The 25,493-nt window shown below is 36.2% G+C and overlaps 2 protein-coding genes across 3 annotated transcripts; both read left to right on the forward strand.

Annotated features, from left to right (window-relative positions):
- Positions 1 to 2,853: 2,853 nt before the first annotated feature.
- LOC113355463 (dnaJ protein homolog 2-like) lies at positions 2,854 to 6,772 on the forward strand. Its single transcript, XM_026598323.1, has 7 exons — positions 2,854 to 3,015; positions 3,225 to 3,410; positions 4,027 to 4,337; positions 5,287 to 5,420; positions 5,516 to 5,658; positions 5,915 to 6,113; positions 6,229 to 6,772. The coding sequence occupies exons 2-7, from the start codon at positions 3,261 to 3,263 to the stop codon at positions 6,552 to 6,554; spliced, it is 1,263 nt and encodes a 420-aa protein (XP_026454108.1). The 5' UTR covers positions 2,854 to 3,015; positions 3,225 to 3,260; the 3' UTR covers positions 6,555 to 6,772.
- A 272-nt stretch (positions 6,773 to 7,044) lies between these two features.
- Positions 7,045 to 9,887, forward strand: LOC113355464 (formyltetrahydrofolate deformylase 1, mitochondrial-like). 2 transcript variants are annotated; one of them, XM_026598324.1, is made up of 8 exons: positions 7,045 to 7,339; positions 7,455 to 7,567; positions 8,226 to 8,376; positions 8,481 to 8,554; positions 8,636 to 8,795; positions 9,207 to 9,305; positions 9,396 to 9,482; positions 9,635 to 9,887. In XM_026598324.1, exons 1-8 carry the CDS (start codon positions 7,169 to 7,171, stop codon positions 9,779 to 9,781), a joined length of 1,002 nt encoding a protein of 333 aa, XP_026454109.1. In that variant the 5' UTR covers positions 7,045 to 7,168; the 3' UTR covers positions 9,782 to 9,887. The 2 variants fall into 2 exon arrangements, with proteins under 2 accessions (XP_026454109.1, XP_026454110.1); XM_026598325.1 differs by having other exon boundaries at positions 7,109 to 7,339; positions 7,452 to 7,567.
- The last annotated feature ends 15,606 nt before the right edge of the window (positions 9,888 to 25,493 follow it).

Below are 25,493 nucleotides of genomic sequence, written 5' to 3' on the forward strand. Positions count from 1 at the left end.
TTATTTTCATAACTAGAGTCGATTCTCCTTTAACCTTAGGTTTCTTCTCGAGACCCTGTAGGTTAACGACTTGAAGACTTCATTGGGATTGCGAAGCCAGACCCAACTATTTTCTTTCTAGTTGCGTGATTTGATCTTGTTGTTTCTATCATGTTGAGTGCAATTGAAATAATTGGCTCGAGATTTTATATCTCTGATAGGCAAGATATAAAAGTAATCACAAATAAACTTCTTCTCATCGTTTGTGATTCCACAATAACTTATTTCGCTAGTCGATTAAGTTTATTGTGAGGTGATTGATAATACTGGGCTGTTCTTCGGGAATATAAGTACGGTTTATCAATTGGTTCCTGTTCACCTTGATTTATCAAAAGACGGAACAAAAACTCTTGGGTATTTCTGTGGGAGACATATTTATTCAATACTATAGACTTTTCTGTGTGAGACAGATTTGTCTATCAAGTCTTCGACTTGGGTCGTAGCAACTCTTAGTTGTGGATGAGATCATCTAAGGGAATCAAGTGTCTAGTATCCTGCTGGGATCAGAGACGTAAGGAGCGCAACTGTACCTTGAATCAGTGTGAGATTGATTAGGGTTCAACTACAGTCAAGTTTGAAGTTAATTTGTAGTAGTCTAGTGTCTGTAGCGGCTTCATACAGCGTGGTGTTCAATCTGGACTAGGTCCCGGGGTTTTTCTGCATTTGTGGTTTCCTCGTTAACAAAATTCTGATGTTTGTGTTATTTCTTTTCCGCATTATATTTTGTTATATAATTGAAATATCACAGGTTGTGTACTAAGATCAATCAATTAGAATATACAAGCTTTGGTTGTTGATTTACAATGATTGAACCTTGAACATTGGTCTTTGGTACCGCTCAAGTAACTCCTCTTATATTCAATCAGGCTCGCAGATTTCTATTTTCTGATTGCGGATTGAATTAAGAGTTAGAGATTTTAAACTCTTTGATATACTTTATTCTAGATTGAGTCTTACTATCTAGTTGATTATCTATAAAGTGTATTGGAGTAAGTCCTCTCAGATTGCCAAACGAATTGTTGGGTGTGGTTGTTAGACACCCGCATTTTCACCTTGCACATGAGCACTGCTTACCGTCCACAGACTGATGGACAGACAGAATGGGTAAATGCATGCTTAGAAACATATTTGAGATGCATGACCAGCTACAAGCCTTCCTAATGGGTTACTTGGCTGCCGCTATCTGAATGGTGGTACAATACTTCTTATCACACCAGCTTGAAGCTCACAACATTTGAAGTTCTTTATGGGTTTGCAGGACCACAATTTGGAATTCTATCATCGCAAGCTGAAATTCACGCAACAGCTGAAAACTATTTGCAACAAAGACAGGCGATGGGCCAATGTTGAAGGAAACTTTAGAGATGACACAACATAGGATCAAATAACAAGTAGATAAGAAGAGAATATAGAGAACATTTGAAGTAGGAGGTTGGGTTTATCTGAGGTTACAACCCTACAAGAAAACCTCACTTCAACTCAGGAGGAACTTGAAGTTAGATGCTAAGTTTTATGGACCTTATCAAGTGTTAGCCAATGTAGGGGAAGTAGATAATATACTGTCATTTCCATTTGGTTCGAAAATTCACCCCACATTTCATGTATCTCAGCTCAATCCTAAACTGGAGAAGGGATCTGTGCCACAGACGAGGCTACCAGCAACAAACTCATCAGGTAATATCAAAATTAAATCTTTGCAAGTCTTAAGCTCCAGAAAGAGTATGAAGAATCAACATGAAGTAAAACAAGTGTTGGTGCAATGGGAAGGCATGATTGTTAAAGAAGCTACGTGGGAGGATAGACAGTTCATGGCTAGTCAGTTTGAATAATTGATCCTTGAGGACAAGAATCTCTAGAATGAGTGGGCATTTATCATATCACAGCTTAAGGGATGGCACATCTGTTAGGGGCCACCCGAGTCAGGGGTACTAGTAATCTCTAATCATTAGTTTCAGTTTATTTTATCACCAATTATTAATTAGTAACCTTTGTAATTAGGTTAGAGGGTACCCGTGTGTTGCACACATTCGCCATCTAACTCTATCTTCTTATACTTCTTTTTGGCGTGTATAAACTAATCATCGGTTAATACTAGCTTATGCTTTCGCCTCCCTGAGGTTTTTACCCTTGAATCTGCAGTGTAGATCCTGTAATTTGAGTATGATATTCCATTGGTAGTTTACATCACTACAATAACCGATAAGATCCGCCGTCTAAACCTAGGCCGAGCCTCGTCCCAACATTAGCCTATTCACCAAAGTTGATTCCATCGCCCCAAGTTGAGTCTTGAGACAAAATTAGCAAACGTCATATTTGACCATATGTCTATCATAAGTGGAAATGGACAAATTCACCCATTTGCTCACAACAAATGTTATCCCGCACGACTTTGCGGGATGGCTTCCCGCAAAAGCGGCTTCCATGCCGTTGGATGATTAAATCAACGGTTAGATTCACATTCAGGAAAGGACCCATCACTTTCAGGAAATGACCCATTATTTTCAGGATAGGACCCACTATTTCTCCTAAAGGGTTCAAGACGATTAGATATGGGTTTTAACGTAATCTAACGGTAAAGAAGCCGCTTAAACGGAATAGCTTCCCGCAAGGTCGTGCGGGATAGCACTTCTCTTTGCTCACCCAACTAGAATTGCAGTTTGCTCGTTAAGTTTACCATCAATCCAGTTCTATCATTTTTTTTTTTTTCTCGGTCGACTAGTACTAGTCAAACCTCCAAATACAGTACATCGCAATATTGGCCCCTACATGCCAAAACCGAGTTCTCCTCCTTTTATTTAGACTCGAGAGTCGTCTCAAATACCACCTCTTTTTCTCTTCTAGTTGTTTGTTGGGTTAGGTATCTTCTCATCTCTCTCTTGCTCGCTCTCCCTCTAAAACCATCACCAGAGAGAGCCTGAGAGCCTGAGAGACCGAGACCTAGACTCCGTGAGAGCTTCTTAATCGGACCGAAACAACGTAAGCAAAGTTCTCTCTTTTATTTCTCTTTTAGGGTTTCATATCTTTTTTTAGATCTCAATCTTGTTTAGATTCTCTGTGAGTTATACGCTATTTTTAGATCTTGTGTTTACTAAATTTAGTCTTTTTCTGTTTGTTTATCAATAAATTGATTGATATTTTTAGGTTTTTTTTCACTGACATTTCTTAACAATTTTTTTTTTGTTCAGCTGCTTGCCCCTTTGGTGTATTGAATCGTTATCATCATGTTTGGTCGTGCTCCAAAGAAGAGTGACAACACAAAGTACTATGAAACCCTTGGTGTTTCAAAGAATGCTACTCAGGATGAACTAAAGAAGGCGTATAGGAAGGCTGCTATCAAAAATCATCCTGACAAAGGAGGAGACCCTGAGAAGGTTTGTCGCTCTATATCTATATTCGTAAATTACATGAAAAATCGTTCTTTTAATGTTCTTTTAATTGACATTATTTAGGGTAAAATTCTATTTAAGGTTCTAAGAATCTTTAGTTTTGAGGCATGTAGATGTATTTATTTGCTCAGCTCAATTGGGCAATGTTAGTGTGATTCTGTACAAAGGGTCTTAAATTCATGGACCCCCTTGTCAATCTCAGGACCACCTTAAATTCTGGTTTTAAGGTTTTGATAATCTTTAATTGGGGCATGTTTTTGTATTTTACTTGCTCACTCGGATTTATTTGACCATGTAAAAGCTCATAGGACAAGGTTAGTGTGATTCTGTAGAAGGGATCTTAATGCCCATGAGAGGGACTGTGTTTTTTGCATTATCTCAGCACCTGGGTACTGGGTCTGATTCACGGACAAATCACTTTTTGTGTGATTAAGAAGATATCCTGTTTTATTTGCGTTTCCATATTAAAATCTGAATGAATGTCCTCCTAATCCTGTAATTTAGCGATACCTAACCCCTTTTGTGTGACTGCAAGTTTCGATTTCATGGCTACTCCATGCAGAGCTTCTTACTGTTTTCCTCTCGTTTTTGTGGGTAACAGTTCAAAGAAATAGCCCAGGCTTATGAAGTTCTTAATGATCCTGAAAAAAGAGATATATATGATCAATATGGAGAAGATGCCCTTAAAGAAGGAGGTTTTGGTGGTGGCGGCGGAGGTCACAATCCTTTTGATATATTTGAATCATTCTTCGGTGGAGGAGGAGGTTTTGGTGGTGGTAGCTCAAGAGGACGGAGGCAGAAGCAGGGAGAGGATGTGGTACATACTCTAAAGGTTTCTTTGGAAGACTTATATAACGGGACTGAAAAGAAACTCTCTCTTTCTAGAAACGCATTGTGTTCAAAGTGCAGCGGGTAAGTCATTTCAGCTTACACTTTTTTTATTTTATTTGACGAGTGTCTGAAGAAACATTTGTTTATAAGGCTGCCCTTAGATGAATATATCACTGTTGTTTCTTTATCTTAAACACGAATTATATTCGAGCATCGAGTAAGATAACTTTTGTATATGAAGCTCAGTAGTTGTCAATAGTATGTACATTCATATTAACCATCTATAATTCTGTATTGTTGTTAGTTATCAACAGAGAAGAAACTTTTGAGATAAAGGAGATAGATTGTAGGACTTTTACGGTGGTCTGGCTTAATATTTGGTTTTGATTTTCGCTCTTCTGCTTTACAGTATGGTGTTAGTGAATATTGGGTGCAAATTGCTACAGTTTAAGAAGATAGTGAGCTCAAACTAAATCAAGAGAGCTGAGACCAATGGACCCCCTAAAACAACCAACCTATCTCCTTTATATTACAAGATTTGCCTTAAGGGAGTTGAGTACATCTGCTGTCATACTAAGTTACATCTGCTTATTCTAGGCGACACATGTCCTCATAAAAGAGATGCATCTAAAGTGTATGGAATATTTAACTGATGGCAAACCCATCCTTAGAATGTTAGGAACAATGAAGGTTAGTGTGCAGAAGCATCAAGCAACTTGTTTAGTTGTATATGGAGTTGGCTAAAATGATTTGTTTCTTACATAGCCTTGGGTTCTGTATTGAAAGTTGCTGTTGATGGATGGACATCTGCTTATTCCAAACATCTGATTGCTGTGTTCTTTTCTCGAGTCTTAGCTCTCTGTAGAGTTCTTGCAAAGCGAAGTTTCAATCAATTTGCATTCTTGAGTCTGATACTAAGAATGTTTACTTTTGTGGTGACAATATAGCAGATCAGAGATTACTTTTCTGAATACGTTTTTTATTGGGGAGTTCCGTTTTTCTTACAGCCTATTTTATTTTATCATTGCAGGAAAGGGTCAAAGAGTGGGGCATCAAATAGATGTGCCGGCTGTCAAGGTTCAGGAATGAAGATATCAACCCGACAAATTGGGCCAGGGATGATCCAGCAAATGCAACATGTCTGTCCAGAGTGCAGAGGCTCAGGTATATGCAATGCCAAGCATCCAAATTCTTGTAGAGTTTTTAATTTGTTATGGTGACCATGAAGGATCCTTATTTCCGTTGCTTGTTTATGGTAGGTGAGGTCATCAACGAGAAAGATAAATGTCAACAGTGCAAAGGGAACAAAGTTACCAAGGAAAAGAAGGTGCTGGAGGTACATGTTGAAAAAGGAATGCAGCACGGACAAAAGATTGTGTTCGAGGGACAAGCAGATGAAGCTGTAAGTGGGAATAGAACAAATAGCTGCTTTCTTATTCTTTCAAATAGGAATGCTACTTTAACATAGAGCTATGTCAACTTTCATTAGCACCATCTGCCTTGAATCATATAGGTGTAGGATCCATATGAATGAGGGCACAGCTTGGTGACAGAAACTTTACGTTACCTTTATCATTGTGTTAAATAATGTATGCTGTCCCTTTTGAAATTTGTTTTGTCTTGAAAGTAACTAATAGTGACCATGTTCATTATTGCAGCCTGATACAGTTACAGGAGATATTGTGATGGTGTTGCAACAGAAGGAGCACCCTAAGTTCAAACGGAAGTTTGATGATCTCTATGTAGAACATTCTCTGAGCTTGACTGAGGCTCTATGTGGCTTCCAGTTTGCCATAACCCATCTCGATGGCAGGCAGCTTCTGATCAAATCCAATCCTGGCAAAATCATCAAGCCAGGTATAGTTTCATAACTTGTTTTCCCAGTTATTATCCTGCAATGACAATTATTAGACCACCATTAATTTTTGTTATATATATTAATATATTGTTATGTAATGTATTAACGAAACAGGTCAACACAAAGCGATCAATGACGAGGGGATGCCACAATATCAGAGGCCATTCATGAAAGGCAGGCTATACATCTTGTTCAACGTTGAATTCCCTGAACCTGGGGTTCTGTCACCAGAACAGTGCCGCAAGTTGGAAACAATACTACCGCCAAAGCCAAACAGCAATCGCTTGACGGACATGGAGATTGATGATTGTGAGGAGACTACCTTGCATGATGTGAACATCGAGGAGGAGATGAGGCGGAAGCAACAGAGTCAACACGAGGCATATGATGACGACGAGGAGGAAGCAGGTGGACCCAGGGTACAGTGTGCCCAGCAGTAAAAACAAGTGTTAAATTAAGTGGAACAAATGAAATTTTGTCCGCTCTTATGAGCTCCACAGGCCTATTAAGTTATGGACAGAACCTATGTTATGTAGGTGATAGTTTTAATCTTTTTCGTTTGTTGCCGGCATTTTAATTGCTAGAAAACCTTGTTAAGATCATTATTAGTGCAGTGCTTTCTTTGGTTTGAGTATATGATTTATATAGATCTTTGACTTGGTTGTTTGTTGCCTTACCAGCTCAACTGACTTGTGTGAACTTGACTCAACCTGAATTAAATCTTAGTAAGACTATGAACTCATCTGAATTTGATTCAAAAAAATTGAATCTGCTCAAGTAGTTATATTATTATGGTATGTATAGGCTGAGTTAGATGGAATCAGACACCCCAAAAATAATAGTAAAAAACAAATGATCTGACTCGAGGCAAGTCAGATTCAACTAAACAAAGTGGGCAACCCATAGGGAAGTTGGTGGCTGGTCCCAAAAGAAGGAAAAAAGAAAAAACCTTTGCAATTTGACACCCCAGAAAATGGGTGAGGCCGAGAAGAAAGTGAGGTCGTGAATCTCTTTTTCTGGGTCTGATCTCGAAAAGGGAGAGGCAGAGAAAGAGATGAGTTTCATCATTAGAGGAAGAAGAAGAGCTTTTGAATTATTGAAATCAAATTCTTGGTCCGGTTTTGGAAGAGGAGGAGGAGAAACATTCATTTCTAGATCTTCTATCACCACCGCAACCACCACCACCTGTTCACCTACTCATGGGATTCACGTATTTCACTGCCCCGTACGTTCTCTTTCACTCTCTCTAATCCTTTAATTTGATTAATTAGGATGAAATTGATTACTGTTCTCATCAAGAATTGATTAATTGATTGATTTGTTTGTTGAATGAGAAGTAGGATGATGTTGGGATAGTTGCAAAGCTATCTGAATGTATTGCTTCTAGAGGTGGTAACATACAGAGTGTTGATGTTTATGTTCCTCAGAAGAAACACGTATTCTACGCCCGTAGGTAACGCCCTCTCTTCGATTTCATATTCAGTTATATCATACAACTATTTTTTCTTCAGTGGAAATGCCAAAATGACGAGAAAAATATAAAGAGACAATCCAGCTGTAGTAGAAACTGTGAAATGTGCAATAGGGTGAACTGTAACACGACAACGACAACAAAGCTGTTAAAAGTAATTGTAGCAATGAGATTATGTAGGCTTGCCAAATGAATGCACATTATAGCTGTGGGTTTTCGAGCATATTTGGATAAAATTGTGAATTACCGGATTCAATATCACCGTTTTTTCTCCATATGGTGGTGGTTGTATATTCATAGTTGGGATTTGAGGCAATTATACAAAAAGTTTGTTAAACTTGAACAATATGAATTGGTGTAGGAGTGCTATTGAATTAGATATCTTGGGGTTGTTCTTTGCTTTTGTGTTCTTTGTACTATGTGTGCTTATCTGTGATCTTCACTTGACCTGATATAGCATGATAGGTACTTTACTTTCGTCAGATTGCTAGTTTGAGCTTCAAACCATTGCATGATGTGGTGCACTATATAATGTATCTTGATATAATAGGTGAAGCTGCTTAATTTGATTATAACTGGAAGGTATGCAGTATGCTAAATAAAGTAGAGAGTGTACTAATAATATATGGATCATTGGCAGTGAGTTTGTCTTTGACCCTTTAAGATGGCCACGAGCGGAGATGGATGAGGACTTTCGGAAACTCTCAAAGTTGTTTCGTGCAGTGAAATCTGTTTTACGGGTGCCTGATCTTGATCCCAAGTATAAGATTGCAGTGTTTGCTTCAAAGCAGGTCAGTATATGTTCTATTTGAAGTGTTCTCGTTATGGTAGCTAGCCTTGTCGGATCCTACTGTCTGTTTCCTTGACTTTGTAAAGGTTGTTCATGTTGTTCCAGGATCACTGTTTGGTTGACTTGTTACATGCATGGCAGGATGGTAGACTTCCTGTGGAAATAACCTGTGTGATAAGGTGAAATTTGAGATATCTTTATTTAGTGGCAGATACATGCTTTCCGTTTTGTTAAATCGGCATCTTATTATGTTTTTCCAGCAATCACGAGAGAGGTCCCAATACCCATGTAAGTCGTTTTCTCCAGAGGCATGGCATCCCATACCATGTCTTGCACACGACTAAAGGGAATAAAAGAGAAGGAGAAATATTGAAGTTGGTTGAAAATACGGATTTCCTTGTCCTTGCTAGATATATGCAGGTACTGATTTTCTCTCAGATTCGGCATGTATTCTAACTTTTGGTTAAGAAGGACTCTTAAATAAACAAAATTGAACATCTTATTATTTTCACATCATAGTTCTGATACTTCTTAAGGCTTTGCAATGGTTAGACCTGTGGCGCATGCATGTTTTATTGTGCACTGTGCAAACCATTTTGAGGGGAAAAGTGTGTCTCCTTCTCTTGACTAATGGCTTAGTAAACTGCAGAAGTGCTCAGTGACCTTGTTCTGATGGTTTTGATCCCTTAGTATCATCATGATCATCTTTTATCTTATTGTGGTGGATGGGATCAATCCTATATTCTTATTTTTCAATTTGTCATGATGATTCACATAAGTAATAAAGCTGTCAGTTCATGTGGTTAATTTAAAGTAGTGAATATGTTACAGATATTATCTGGGAAATTCTTGGAGAGCTACGGAAAGGATATTATCAACATTCACCATGGCCTTTTGCCATCGTTTAAAGGTGGGAATCCTTCTAAGCAGGTATTAGCTTCATACTTAAATTGTTTTGCGGTGAATTATCTGTTCTCAGTCGATGTCTGCTTTCTTAAGCTATGTGTTTGTATTCGGTAGGCATTTGATGCTGGTGTGAAGCTGATTGGGGCTACTAGTCATTTTGTAACCGAAGAACTTGATTCTGGAGCAATTATTGAGCAGATGGTGATATTCTTTTGCCCGGTCACATATTCTTCCTTTTATCTCTGACATGCTGCTACAATAATGATTAGAGCACCTAATATCTCAAATAACCCTGTCAACCTTTATATAACGCATGCATAACATATCGTAATGTATTGAGTTCCATTCTGCAGGTTGAGAGAGTGTCGCATCGAGATAACCTACTCAGTTTTGTGCAAAAGTCAGAAAACCTTGAAAAACAATGTTTGTCAAAGGCAATAAAGTCATATTGTGAACTGCGCGTGCTACCTTATGAAGGAACCAAGACTGTTGTATTTTGATTGGTATGAAGGCACATTGAGTAGGCTTTTGCATTTTATTCTTCATGTGCTGTAACTTGTTTATCTATTTTTTAATCAGTAATAATTATCAGTTCTGAAACATTCAGTGCATATGTGTGTACTGCCGGCCAGAATCAAAACCAAATTTTCCTCCAGGTCTCGTGCCTTTAGGTATCAGGTTTATAATGTGCCAGTTCGGGCTGGCAGGCCCATCCTGACTTGATCATAAATTTAGAACCAACACAAAATAAAATCAAAATCAAAATCTTTTTGAGATTAATTAAAAATAATCTATCAACTACGGCAACAAATCGAAGAACAAATCAATCAAGAATTCCAAAGGCCTTAACAAACAGTGCAGCGTGCAACCATGAGCCATCTTATTATAATTTTTAATTGTTGAATTAGGTTAGATTCGTTAAATTTTTTATTCAGTTTTCAGTTTTTGGATCTTTCACGACTAGGTAGTAGGCAAAATTTCCTAGGCGGTGTTAGCGTAGTACAATGATAAAGTCACTGTCAAGTTTTCAATATTGCAGAAAATGACAACTCTACTTGGTCATGAAAAAGTATAAGTTCTGGGCTACATTTCATTAAGAAGTATAGCTACTGGAATGTGGGAAATGGATACAAAATATATATTAATCTGGAATTACAGATGGATAGCTGAACTGGAAACACCTCCTACACCTAAACCTGGCTCTTCTCAATTATTTTCAGCAAATTATACCTTTGTTCATCAATTATTTTTAGCAGATTCAGGTGGCTGGAATACAAATTTAATTCTTATGATTATCCTCACACTGCTGGATTAATTCTAAGCATCTATATTCACACTCAGCAAATCTAATTCTTACCTGATTTGATCCTCACACTGTTGGATTGATTCTAAATATCTCTATTCACACTCAGCATGAAGATAGATTGGTATGGACTCTTGAAAAGAATGGGAATTTTCCAGTGAAATCTGCTTATAACAAAATGATTAAGGATAGAAATGGAAATCACTCAGTGGGTTCAATAATGCAAGAAATATTCAAGAAGCTGTGGAAGTTACATGTTTTGCCAAGAACAAACTCGTTCATCTGGAAATGTGTCAAAGATATCTTGCCCACTAAGGATAAACTGATGGAGTTTATACAAGCAGAAGATCTAAGATGTTCTCTTTGTTCCCATGAGCTTGAATCTTCTAATCATATCATCTTGAATTGTCCAGTATCAAAGGTTGTTTGGTTTGCAGTTTTGGGAATTCATACACAGCGGGTTGCATTCTTTCAGAATGGTTATGTAGATGGTTCGATAAACTCATAGCTAGACAGATGGTGGAAGTTTGTAAGATTTCTATTGTAGTTTGTGCATTTGGACTGCTAGATGTGATAAGGTGTTCAAATGAGTTAACTTAACTCCATAAATTATTATTCAAATTAAAGTGCAGGCGAGCATGTGCAGTTCTCGATAGCAAACCAGCTACCAATCTAAGACATTCAGTTCCATAAAACAGGCGTGATATTCACTGGCAGTCTCCTGTTATGGGTTATTTTAAAATAGATTCTGATGGTTTTATCTTGAACATAATAAAACTGGTGGCATTGGTCTAATTCTTCATGAATTTGAGGGTTCTCACCAAGGATCGAAATGCATCTTCTTAACTGAAGCGAGGAGTCCGGAACAAGCTGAGTGTAAGGCGTTATGGCAGGCAATGAAGTGGGCAATTGAAAAGAATTTGGACAAGGTGGTTTTCGAACTGGATGCGAAGCTTTTGGTGGACGCAGTGCTTAGTAATACTCCAAATATAGATTGGAGATTACACAACTTAATTCTTGATATCAAAATTTTATTAGGTATTCACAGTTCTTGGCAATGTCTCTATGTGCCCAAAGAACAAAATAAAGCAGCAGATTTGCTTTCTAAGTTAGCTATATCTCGTAAAATTAGTGGTGTTTGGTTATCATCTCCTCCAGATGAAATTAGTAATCAACTTAAAGAGGATGCAAACTTGTTAAACACTATTTGATTCTTCAATATATCTTTTGAGTTACAAAAAAAATAAAATCACTGGGGAATGATTCTAGTGACCAGAGAATTCAAAACTCGTCAGCATCAAAAAAATTATCGATGAAAAAAATAATGATGAGTTTCTGGTCGTAGAGTAGTATTTTTCTTTTTCGATTTTACAGCTAAGAAATGATGAACTCCTAGCCATAGGTTAGTTCTTTTCCTTTAATTTTTAAGGTGAGAAAATGATGAACTTGTAGCCATAGTATTGTTTTGAAGATCTAATTTCGTCACAAAAATCCTAATCATAGGTGAATGTCGTTGTTAGGATTCGAGACCAAAACGATAGAAATCCTTTGAATTGGGGATTGGCCACCTGGTTTAAGCAAAGCTTTTAATTATATTGATTGATTAATGAATACAATTAAAACAAACTATGAATTTTATAGAGAACCTAGCTTGAATCCTAAGCAAATAACAAATAAGGAAGCACAAACTAATTCCTAAAATAACTAATAATCCCAGCCGGTGTTGGTATCCCAACATCCCCAACCCCTTGAGACACAACTTTTCCTCAAATTGGATTAAAATTAAAATAAAACATAGATAAATAATTCGCTAAGATATTTAGCCTAAAAAATATAGTTGGTTTCCCAACATTCCTAACCCCTTGAAACGCAACTTGTCCTCAAGTTGGATCATTAGAATAGTTCATTATGAAAACATCATCATCATCTTCCAGTATTAACACTTGGCCGACCCGTTTGCATAGATGACCAAGTTTATAAATTTCATCACAATTAAAGCATAAACCTTGGTTTCGTCTTTCATCCTGCTCTATAAATTCGGCGAACTGGAACTGCAGTCGAATTAATAGTCGTAGTAGGTGTTGATACAACTTGTATAGATTTTTTAGATTTAAACCTTGATGTTGCATCAATACTCTCATCTTGACAAATTGTCAAATCAAAGGCACAAAGGCTTCAGATAATCTTGCAGGACGAAGCATACGAACACCTACACTTACATCCTCACAAAGTCCCAAAAGAAAAATGCTAATCTGATGTGGCTCTGGCATATCAGGCACGAAATTAAGATTTTTTTTAAAATTCATTAATAAACTCACGATATGTACCTATTTGTCCTAACTTAGAGAGGCTACCACATGGATTAATATACTTCCGCCAACTAAAGCGTGCCCGAATTGTATGAGAAAATTGTTCCCATGTTAATTCCCTTAATGAGCCAGGAATCCAACGATACCAAGATATAAAATCCCCTTCTAAAACGATAGAAGCCATGCTTACCTTCTTAGCCTCTTGTACCCCAAACAAAGAAAAATATTTTCCTGCTTTAAAAATCCACAGTACATGATGAGCTTTTTCTGATTCCGTATCAGAATATTTTGGTTTGCAGGGATTCTGGCCTGACCATCTAAGATTTGGTTTATTTGCATTTGAAGATTTGCAAACTCGACCTTTGAATCGCCCTGAAAACGAATTAAATCCTTGACAGATTTACCTTTTCAGGAGTTGTGCTCTTTGCTTGCAAGCATCTTCTTTACAACCGGCTCTTGAATCGAATCACGTCCTTGAGTGTCTTCCTCCATATCAAGATGTACAATCTCTTGAGATTTTGCAGAGTTCTCCATATATTTTTTTTAGGGAATGATTAATACAATATATGATATATATATATATATATGTATGTATTTTAAGTAAGGAAACCCTATGAACTCGCAAAAGAGAGACATGGACGTGCACGGACCGTACACAAGAGAAAGATGGATTAAGAGAAAATCCAATAAGAAATAACACAATATTTGTTAATATGGCTCAATAATTACTTTTTAATTAGAGCTTGAGTCATGATAGCAAAATTGCAAAACTCAGATTGTTAACAAGAAAACGACTAAAACAATACAATTAACCTTGAGACTCCCATAATTATCATCCTTGCACCTCTCAAGATAGATTCAAGGATGAGACCACCTAGAGTTAGGTAAAGGAGTGAGACGTGACTTCACTACAAATCATGGGAGAAGAGTTGTACAAGTTTTTTGAGCGTTTTATTTGTGTACTACCTCCTTTCCATCGATTATAACTTATTCTAGAAGAATTTGTCATAAACCCTTTCAATAGTCCATCGGAAGGATTTTTCTGAGGAATGAGTCTAGGACCTCTAGGAATCGGTTCCAGAGGAGAGAGGTTGGAGGATTTCCATTTTCTTGACCTAGACTTACCAGACTTGTTCTTATGAGCACGGGGAAGGTGTTCATTAGTGGCACAAGAGCTTATGCCATGATGGGGAACATGCAACCTGTGATGATTTCTGGATGAGAAATCATTTTTATAAGAGTTCTGGTTTTCTGTAGAAACGCAATTCACTGAAGATGTCGTCAGACGATTTACTCCGTTGACAATATAAAGAAGCAAATTATGGAGATTAGAAATTTGTTTCTTCCTAGCAAAACAATTAAGAGCAAAGTGATTCTCTTTTCCACAGAAGGAACAACATCGTGGATTTGAGACATGTTTGCCTTGACACAAACCTTTTTCCTCCACATACAAATTTTGCAAGTGATTCACAGTAGGTAATTACTTGGAGGAATTTTTCTTCACACTAGGGAAAACCTTGTGAGTATCAGAAGAAGGTACAAAAGATGACTTAATCATCAAGACAGAGTTTTCATTTTTCAAGGCATTACACTGTTCTCGGGCAAATTGAAGAGACGCAACAAGTTTCTCTTTCTCAACACGGTAACTGTTTATTTTTGATGAATGAGCCTTGACTAAACGCTTTTCTCTAATTGAGTATTCCCTAACAGTATCTTAAAGAATACTAATCTTTTCACGTTGTAGAGTAGTTTCTTGAACTATTTTTTAATATCGTTAGAGAGAGATTCAATGAAGATGTAGAGTTCACGTTCCCTTTCAAGAGATTTCTCAAATTCATCAATAAGTTGATCATTCTTTTCTTCAAGAGTCTTGATTTTAGAAACTTGAAGTTCAACAGATTTTTTTAATGATCTGGTGAGTTCCATCTCAGAATCTGACACGAGCACACAAATCTTGTTTTTCCCTCGAGATTCGGAAGAATCTACTAATGAGCAATCCTTTAAGGCAAACCCAAGATTTGTGTTGTGATTAGAATTTTTGGAAGACATATCAATATGCGTTATCTTGTGAGATACTTCGTAGGTCCTCAGAACACAGATTGCTACAAACACAAACTTATGAGGTCTTTCATGTATTTGCTGACTCTGATACCAATTGAAAATGTGGGGGTCTAACACCCACACCCAACAATTCGTTTGGAAATTTGAGAGGACTTACTCCAACATACTTTCTAGAGAATCAACTAGACAACCAGACTCAATCTAGAGAAAAGTATATCAAAGAGTTTAATATCTCTAACTCTTAATTCAATCCGCAATTATCAAATAGAAATCTGTGAGCCCGATTGAATAATAGGAATAACTTGAACGGTACCAAAGACCAATATTCAAGTGTCAATCAATTTAAATCAACAACCCAAGGTCGGATATTCTAATTGATTGAACTTGACGCACAACCTGTGATATTTCAATTATATAACAAAATGTAATGCGGAAACGAAATAACACAGACACCATAAGTTTTGTTAACGAGGAAACTGCAAATGCAGAAAAACCCCGAGACCTAGTCCAGATTGAACAACACACTGTATGAAGACGCTACAGAATCTAGCCTACTACCAATTAACTTCGGACTGGACTGTAGTTGAACCCTAATCAATCTCACATTGATTCAAGGTACAGTTGTGTTCCTTACGTCTATGATCCCAGCAGGATACTACGCACTTGATTCCCTTAGTTGATCTCACCCACAACCAAGAGTTGCTACGACCCAAAGTCGAAGACTTGATAAACAAATCTGTCTCACACAGAAAAGTCTATAGATTGAATAAATCTATCTCCCACAGAAATATCCAAGAGTTTTTGTTCCGTATTTTGATAAATCAAGGTGAATAGGAACCAATTGATAAACCAGACTTATATTCTCGAAGAACAACCTAGTATTATCAATCACCTAACAATAATGTTAGTCGACTAGCGAATAAAAGATATTGTGGAATCACAAACGATGAGAAGAAGATGTTTGTGATTACTTTTATCTTGCCTGTCGGATAAATTAATCTCGAGTCAATGAAAATGCGGGGGTACAACAACCACACCCAATATTTCGATTAGAAATCTGTATGGACTAACTCCAATATACTTTCTAGAGAATCAACTAGACAGTCAGACTCAATCTAGATAAAAGTATATCAAAGGGTTAATATCTCGATATCTCGATGTGATCTATACTCAAGAAAATAGAAATATGTAAGTCTTTATCAAATACTAGAGAGATAACTTGGATGGTACCACATGCCAATATCCAAGTGTCAATCAATTTAAATCAACAACCAAAGGTTGGATATTCTAATTGATTGAACCCAACACACAACCTGTGATATTTCAATTATATAACAAAATATAATGCAGAATATAAATAACACAGACACCAGAAGTTTTATTAACGAGGAAGCCGCAAATACAGAAAAACCCCGGGACCTAGTCCAGATTGAACACCATACTGTATTAAACCGCTACAAACACTAGCCTACTACAAACTAACTTCGGTCTGGACTGTAGTTGAACCCTAATCAATCTCACACTAATTCGAGGTACAGTTGCGCTCCTTACGTCTCCGATCCCAACAGGATACTACGCACTTGATTCCCTTAACTGATCTCACCCACAACTAAGATTTGCTACGACCCAAAGTCGAAGACTTTAATAAACAAATTTGTATCACACAGAAAAGTCTATGATAATAGATAAATCTGTCTCCCACAGATAAACCTATGAGTTTTTGTTCTGTCTTTTGATAAATCAAGGTGAACATGAACTAATTGATAAACCAGACTTATATTCCCGAAGAACATCCTAGTATTATCAATCACCTCACAATAATCTAAATCGTATGGTAGCGAAACTAGATATTGCGGAATCACAAACGGTGAGACGCAAATTTTTGTGATTTATTTTTATCTTACCCTATCGGAGATATAATATCAAGTCAATTATTAAATTCAACTCGTACGATAGAAAATGGTAAGATCAGATCGCTCAACTACAAGAGAAGTAGTTTTTTCTGGCTTCACAATCCCAATGAAGTCCTTCAGTCGTTAACCTACAGGGTCTCGAGAAGAAACCTAAGGTTAAAGGAGAATCGAATCTAGCAAACCAACTAGTATCACACAGTAGGTGTTGGGATTAGTTTTTCCAATTTCTATATGTATCCTTTATATAGTTTTCAAATCAGGGTTTGTAATCTAAGTTACCTTGGTAAAAAAGCATTCAGTATTCACCGTTAGATGAAAAACCTGATTCAACCAAGCTAATATCTTTCAACCGTTAGATAAAAACTTAGCTTGTCACACACAAATGAAATGTATTCATTTAGATTTGAGTAACCGTACCTAAACGTGTACACTTAGTTGGTTCACAAATAGTTAACCAATGGTTAGCCATATGAGCTCTTTCATATTAACCGTATTCATCTTTCTCATAACTAGTTCAAATGACTCATAAGAACTAGTTGATAGAGTTGTTCAATTGCTTAGGTCTTTATTCATTGACAAAATTGAAACAAAATTGGATTGATCCACTTGGATCAATTCATGAAAAATATACCCACGGTTTGCAAAGACTGCATTCCTTATAATTTATTGTTTTAATTTCATGAACTACCGATTTGAGAAATAAGCAGCTTGGGTACGCGTACGGGTATGCGTACCTTAGCTACCGGATTTGAGTTGGCTTTGGTTTCTAAACTCAACATAAATTTTCGGGTATGAAAACTTCTGTGGGTAAGCGTACGGGTATGCGTACCTAAGGTGACTGGTTTCCTAGTTTGAAAACTACAAACTCAGCAGAAATTTTCGGTGTGAAAACTTCCGTTGGTACGTGTACGGGTACGCGTACGCGTACTCAACCTGTCTCCTTCACCAATACCGCATGCACACGTATGCACGCACTTGGTTTCCGGCACATGGATTTATACACTAATGTGAGAACACACTATATATGCTTATATGCATAGATGGTAATCTCAATTATACATTTCAATCATTGAAACATTCTTCTATAATGTTATAACAATCGTTATGCACGACTATCATCATAAAAGCTAGTTTCAAGATTGAAACGTCATCATGACTTTCGTCATGGGTAAAGATGAAGATGGTTAAAGTGAAATCTTATCAACACGTATTTCAAGAAAAATATAGGCGAGTAAACTCAGCTCGAAATAGAAAATGTGTATGTATGGAAACTACCATACTTATATGAATTTGTATCAAGAGTAGGAGATAAAATTTTGAGTGATAGATAAGTTCAAGTCTCCATATACCTTTTAGTCGTATGAAGTTCCACTTATTCCTCGAGTAGTTCTTCGTCTTCGTAAGATGATCGCCATGGAGTCTGGAGCTCAACTACACTTAACTATCCTAGACCGAGACTTAGTCATAAATAAATTAGAAATCAAGACATATAGTTTTGATCACTAATATTGACAAACATGCTTGAGATAGCAACACATGCGAGTTCGACCGAGCAATGCTCTAACAAATTATTTCAATTGAACTCAATACGATAGAATCGGGCATGATCAGAACACGCAACTACAAAGAAAATAGTTGGGTCCGGCTTCACAATCCCAGTGACGTCTTTCAAGTCGTTAACCTACAAGGTCTCGATAGAAACCTAAGGTTAAAGGAGAATCGACTCTAGTTTATGCAACTACTAACACACAAGAGGTGTGAGGATTAGTTTTCCCAGTTGCTAGAGTTCTCCTTTATATAGTTTTCAAATCAGGGTTTGCAATCCAAGTTACCTTGGTAACAAAGCATTCAATATTCACCGTTAGATGGAAAACTTGATTCAACCAAGCTAATATATTTCATCCGTTAGATCGAACTTAGCTTGTTACACACAATTGAAATGTACCCTCATTTAGGTTTATGTAATCGTACCCAAACATGTACATGATGTTGGTTCACAAATAGTTAACCGAGGTTAGCCATATGATTACTCTCATATCAACCTTATTCATTTTAACCATAACTAGTTCAAATGACACAAATGAAACTAGTTAAAGAGTTGTTCAATTGCTATATTCTCATAGAATTATACAAGAACACAATTGAAGCAAAATTGGTTTGATTCACTTGAATCAATCATGAAAATTATAGCCACGGTTTGCAAAGATTGCATTCCTTATTATGTAAATGTTTATGTTCATGTTCATAACCGATTTTAGAACTTTAACCTTCAAGTATGCAAACGGGTACGCATACTTGAAATACCCGGGCTAAGATTGGGTTTCACCAGTACGCAAACGGGTACGTGAACTTCCAATCCTAGATGAAATTCTCGGACATGAACCTGTACGCCAGTACGCAAATGGGTACGCATATTTAAGTTCCCGGATTTGTCAAACCAACAGGTTCGCAAACGGGTGCACATACTATGGTTCCCGGACATGGATTACATATGTGCAAGAGTGCACAACATGACATATCCAATAATGGTTAAGTGTTCTAAACTCTTATTCAATCATTGAAACTTTCTTAGAGGATGACAATAGTCGTTTTCACATACTACTAGCATCAAAGCAATTTTCGAGTTATTGAAATAATCATAACGAAACATTCTAAGACTACACCAAATGATTGTATCACACAAACCATGTAAGATGTTACTCGTCAATTTTCACATGATATAAGGTGAACTTAGTCGAAGCGAAATCTTGCCAACATATATTTCGAGAAATATGTAAGCGAGATAAACTCAGCTCGAAATCTCAAATATGTATATAAAAAACTATATCGTAATATGACTTATGTCTCAATATAAGAGATAAAGTAGAAATAGACTTTCCAAGTGATAGATGAGTTTAAGTCTCCACATACCTTTTGTCGATGAAGTTCCACAAGATCCTCTTAGTAGTTCTTCGTCTTCAAATGATGAACGCCGTGAAGTCTAAGCTCAACTACACAATCTATGTCCTAGCCTGAGACATCTATAAATAAGCTAGAAATCAAGACTTATAGTTTTGATCACTAACATTGACAAACATGCTTGAGATAGCAACGCATGCGAGTTCGACCGATCAGTGCTCTAACAAAACCAAACTACGTTAGAACTTACACAAAGTTCCCAAATGCATCCTTGAACTAAGGTGTCACTTTTCACTCAGAAAATCCACCCAAATTTCTCTATATATCTATTATTCGTCTTGCACCTTGTCCTGAACACGTTGTTGCCGCTGAATCAACTTTCCATGGTAATTATACCAACTCTAATGGCTGCCGACACCTGAGAAGCTAGGAGTAACAACAGTAGCCAGGATAAAAGACACTGGCATTTTTTTCCTAATATAGTTTGATTTACAAACTTGAACTGCAAAAGATACAAACAACAACTGATTAAGATATGAATTGAGGAACACATGACTACATTTTTTTTATTTACGCCATATTCACATGGCTTAGCTTTGTCACATACACAAATTTCCTTATCACACAAAAAGACAAAGTCTAATCAAAATCATTGAACATGCGAATTAGATACTACAATAAAAGACTCAAAATATATACAAAGGATAAGTGGAATAACTAAGGGTACCTACAAAAGCTTAACTGGTTAGAAAGATCACGCCTCTTCGTATTCTAATCTTCGCTATGAAATGATACCACCTACTGAGAACAACATTCGTATAGGTTGAGAGAATTAAATTAACTAATAGAACAACACCAAAAGAAGAAAAAAAACTGAATAAAAAATGTTACTCCACCTTTCCGTGACCATATAAAAAGAATTTGAACAAAGGGTCTGATTCTTTTATCATTAAGTCCCTTCATGTTACTGAAACTAATTCCAACAATCTCATCACGAACATAAACTAATTCCAACAATCTCATCACGAACCTAATCCACTTATATGTTAATGAGGTATATATGAATCAGCTGTAAACAATTTTATTAATAATAAAAGATTCCAAACCACCATTATTAAACACCAAAGCTACCACATATCCACTACACCTGCAAGCACTGACCACTAAATCACATTATCTAGTATCTCTTTGCCACGTTAATGACATTTGATGGATGTGTAACTACACTTAAAACCGTTTTGGCCTAAGGAACTTTTATTATCAAGGTTAACATCAACATATAAGTTTTGAGGATCTGGTTCTGTAACATCGACGTTTAAATTTTGAGGATCTGGTTCCGTGATGGGATGTTTTTCCCTCTCCTTTTCTCTACGATTCCGCTGACATCGACGCTCTACTGCTAACGTTGAGATATGAATTTTCACTTCACTATGGATATATTTTATTCGCTGTAACCTAAATCAAGAAACTGATAGAACAAAATACAGATTTTTGTTTATATATATATGGTAAAACTCTTGCGGGAGATGATATATTTATGCCAAAACTGTGAGGTGATATATATATGGTAAAACTCTTTAATAAGTGTGGCCCTGGTTTCTTGAATTTGGGGATTTGAAAAAAACGCATCCTATCATTCCCAGATGTCTAAGTCAAAGCTCCATCCGGATGCTATGGACCGCCGGTTTACCCTTCATGGTAAATCCTATCCACTGATTAACTCTTTGATCACAAAGACAAAGACCACATCTTTTTGTAACAATGATGATTAATGAATAAACCCTATAACAAATTATGAATTTATATATAGAACCTAACTTGAATCCTAAGCAAATAACAAATAAGGAAACACAAACTCATTCCTACAATAACTAATATTCCTAACCGGTGTTGGTATCCCAACAGTCGTAATGTTGAAAACCTAATTGTAGGTGAAACTGAAACTTCAAAAGAAAAGAAATGTCTACGCCTATGTCGCTATTTGAAAACCTAGCCATAAAAGGTGGTTATTGCTAGGAGTTCATGAGTTTCCAGGTGTATAATGAATTAGGGATAGGAGTTCATGAGTTCCAACCGTAAAATGGGTTACGATTTCATGTCAAATCTAGCCATGTTTGTATACAAAAAAATCTAAAAAGAAGGTATGCAGTAACAATTTCACGTCAAATCTCATACATGTCTACACCTACGTCGTTATTTTGTGCATGTTTATTTATAATATTTACTTATGTTATATGTGTATATCCTTGTATTAATTATTTGGTTTATGTTTGTTTTGATTAGAGCGACAATCAAGCTAAATGAGTCAATTAATGAACCTGTTATCTTGTATACATATATAAAAATTGGTAAGTATGCATGGCCTTAAGGTAAGAGAGAATCGCGACTCCAGAAACTTTGATAATAAATTTTATTTTTATTCCTCTATTATGTTACAAATGGTTTCTAATATCATAATAACCAGAAATGTTTCCACTGTTAGGGGAGAAGGTAAGCAGTAACAGAAAAGTCGTGAAATTCTCATCTTTTGTCGAGATTGCAGTTGCTTATGAGACACTTTTGTGTAGCTTAATTAAATCTCAAAAGCTATCACCACAGTAAGTGGGTGTGATTTTTGTTGATAACCTATAAATTTTTTCCCAAAAAATTCAGGGTGAAAAAAAAAACGCATCAGAAGATGGATCGGTTATATCAATTAACTAAACAATTATCTCATTAAGTCACGAGAGGATATACACTTCCAAAACGTTGGAGTAAGAAATATTGACAACTAAATAGGTTTTATATTTTGTATCTTGATGAGAAAAAATCAGCCTGCCACTGGAAACTTGCGTGAAACTATCTCAATTTGTTTCTCCCACACTAAGATACTTATTGCAATTCAGGCATTGGAGTATAGTCATGATCAGAATGCATGGCTTCAATAGCTCTTGGAAGGTATTGTTTTTCACATTTTGAGATGCCGGTATGTAAAACTTTTCCAGCAAGAAAAATCATGCATCCTCCAGTGACTCAATTGTGAGTTAAAATACGCTTAAGGCATAAACGACTGCCTTATACGCCTCATAAACCTAAATGACCCTCATTCACTAAGTTTATATATCCTAATCAAATATAAGGAGATGATAATACCTTCCTGAAGTGACACTAATACCAGTATGTAAATTGAACGTGTATGCACTAGAGAAATATATAAGATTTATATAATTATCGATTATTGATTTATAATATTGGTTATATACCCTCCAGGAGAGGAACATCGAGATTTGTGATTGGTAGATAAATAATACAATCCCCTCAAACTAAGGTAAAGATTGGAGTCTCTTAAAAAACACAAAGTTCAGATCGACTTACACTATAAAAGTATGAAGCATAGATGTTACAGGTTAGTGTTTGAGACGAAGAGCAAAGATAAAATACTATCATATCTTTCAGTACGATTTGAAAATTTCTTGTTGGACCTTAGAATTGTTCTGTAAAACTAAAAGTATTATCCTCTATTGATGCACATTAAGCTTGGTAGTTGCTACATGACTCAAATTGCATCTAAATATTGATGATTATATTTGAATCATTGACTCAGGAAACCGCCCGACCTTTGAAATTATGTCGAGATCGTAATTAAGTCATATTCACCACTTCAAAGAGAAGAAGTTTATGGAGAATCCTTTGTGTGTTTTACGTTGTTAGTACAAGACTAAAATTAAGATGAATTTACTTGGATTCTTGAAGAGATATTTAGTAGAACTAAAATCAACGCTTGAACCAAATTATGAGAACTTGTTGAAATTAAATATTTTCTTGACCTACAACATGATAACATGCTAGCTAGCATATAAATTAACATGTCTGCATAAACTAGACTATGCTAATTTTGATATCCGTTATACTTATTACATTGTTTAATTAGGCACTAGTATAATTATGTAATCCGTACAGTGTACGATGATTCATATGTTACGTACGTATACGTATTACTTTATGGTTATGAAGTACCAAGTAATAGCATAATACAGGGATCTTGTTGTTTTAACATTTATTTTGCATGCCACACTATTAAAGACTTAAACTGATTTCTCGGTAAAAATGAGTTTAAAGCCTTGCATTGCCATGCCTGAAGTTAAACTAGTAAACTGAATTTGGTGTGTAATGGATTTAAACACAAGGTATATAGTGATACCGGTATACTCGACGCAAGATCTGGCATCCAATCCTCAATATGTTGCAATAGTAAAATAATTTTTTGAAAGTTGTATAATGATTGCACTACTAACCGCTTTAAGAAAGTTATACTCCAGGGAAAGTAAACTCGTTGAATTTTTTGCTTGACTTAAACATGATGTATTATTTTTCCTTCGCTAAGGTTTTATCCCATATGATTTTACTCGTCAAGGTTTTAAGGAGACGACATACGCGTGTCCAGTATTGTCTTGCGACGATGCTCATTGTACTTTTTCCTGGCGAAATTTTTAGCGAGACAACACGAGCTTTGCATTGATTAATTTTGTTTTAATTTTTTTTGAACTATTCAGGCTTCGTCTCAAGTGATTTTCCTGACGCATGCTTACATGTTTTGTCTCAGATTGTATTCCTGCGCTGTCTTAACGAAGGAGAAAATTTGTGGCGGTAACCAACCTCCTTTTAAGCTCTGGTTTGTTCCAAACAATTGTCCTGACGCAGTTTTGATAAGGGAGAAAGTTCGCGATGGCCAACACCACACTATAGCTCCAAGTGTTGTATTATTTTTCTTTCGACCAGTTTTTTCCCTACCAGATTTTGCGGTAAGGTTTTGACGAGGCAACGCCTTGGAATGATGGTCATCCAAGGGAGTATGTTATCAAGTTGAAGTTTGGTGTTTGTGGATGCACACATTCTGTGGGTCGGCTATAGCTAAGTTTGATAAATTAGATATCCAAATCTATATCAAGACGGAGTTTGGTGTATAATAAATTAGATATCCAAATCTATTTTTAGTGAAACTTATCTATTGTTATATAGGTTTGTCCATGCAGTATGTCTTAACGACGTGCAGGAAAACAAGTGTCATTTATTTCTTGTCAAATAATGATTTTTTTTTTTTACTTAAAAGGATAAAATATTATTGATAAAAGGAAAAGGAAAAAAAAAAGTCTTATCAAATAATGATATGCAATATTGCTTCCTATTTATAACCGTTATCAGTTTTCCGTTATGTACGATGACTACTGCCACTACTCATTAATAAAGAAACAAACTTTTCTATCTTTCCCGGCAACTAGTAATATACTCTCCTACCGTCTTCGGCTCTATATTTACAACGACACGTAGTATTCAAGTTATTTATGTGAACCACTAGATATACAATTTTCTTTTTCTGGATAAGAGGTAAAATTTATTAAATTAATTGATGACATTTCCATACATCGTCTTGTCCGAGCAATCATAAGTAGCAATACAAAACAATATACAAGGAAAATACAAGGAAATAAAATATGATGGAACCAAAAAAAAGAACATGTTGAGGGAGACCGTAGTTTCAACCAGAGTCACTCCCAAAGCATCACCGAAGGAAAGATAATCATTCGACTAGCCGGTGTCACTGTAGTACAATGGTAAAGTCATTGAGTGACAATAGTAAAAAAAACATTTGAAAAAAAAAAAATACTCCCTCCGTCCTAAAATTTTAGTCCGCTTTGACTAAGTCAATATATTAAGGAGACCGAAGGAATATACAAAACTACCCCTATTA

Source organism: Papaver somniferum, chromosome 3, assembly GCF_003573695.1.
Source record: "Papaver somniferum cultivar HN1 chromosome 3, ASM357369v1, whole genome shotgun sequence".
NCBI classification, from domain to species: domain Eukaryota; kingdom Viridiplantae; phylum Streptophyta; class Magnoliopsida; order Ranunculales; family Papaveraceae; genus Papaver; species Papaver somniferum.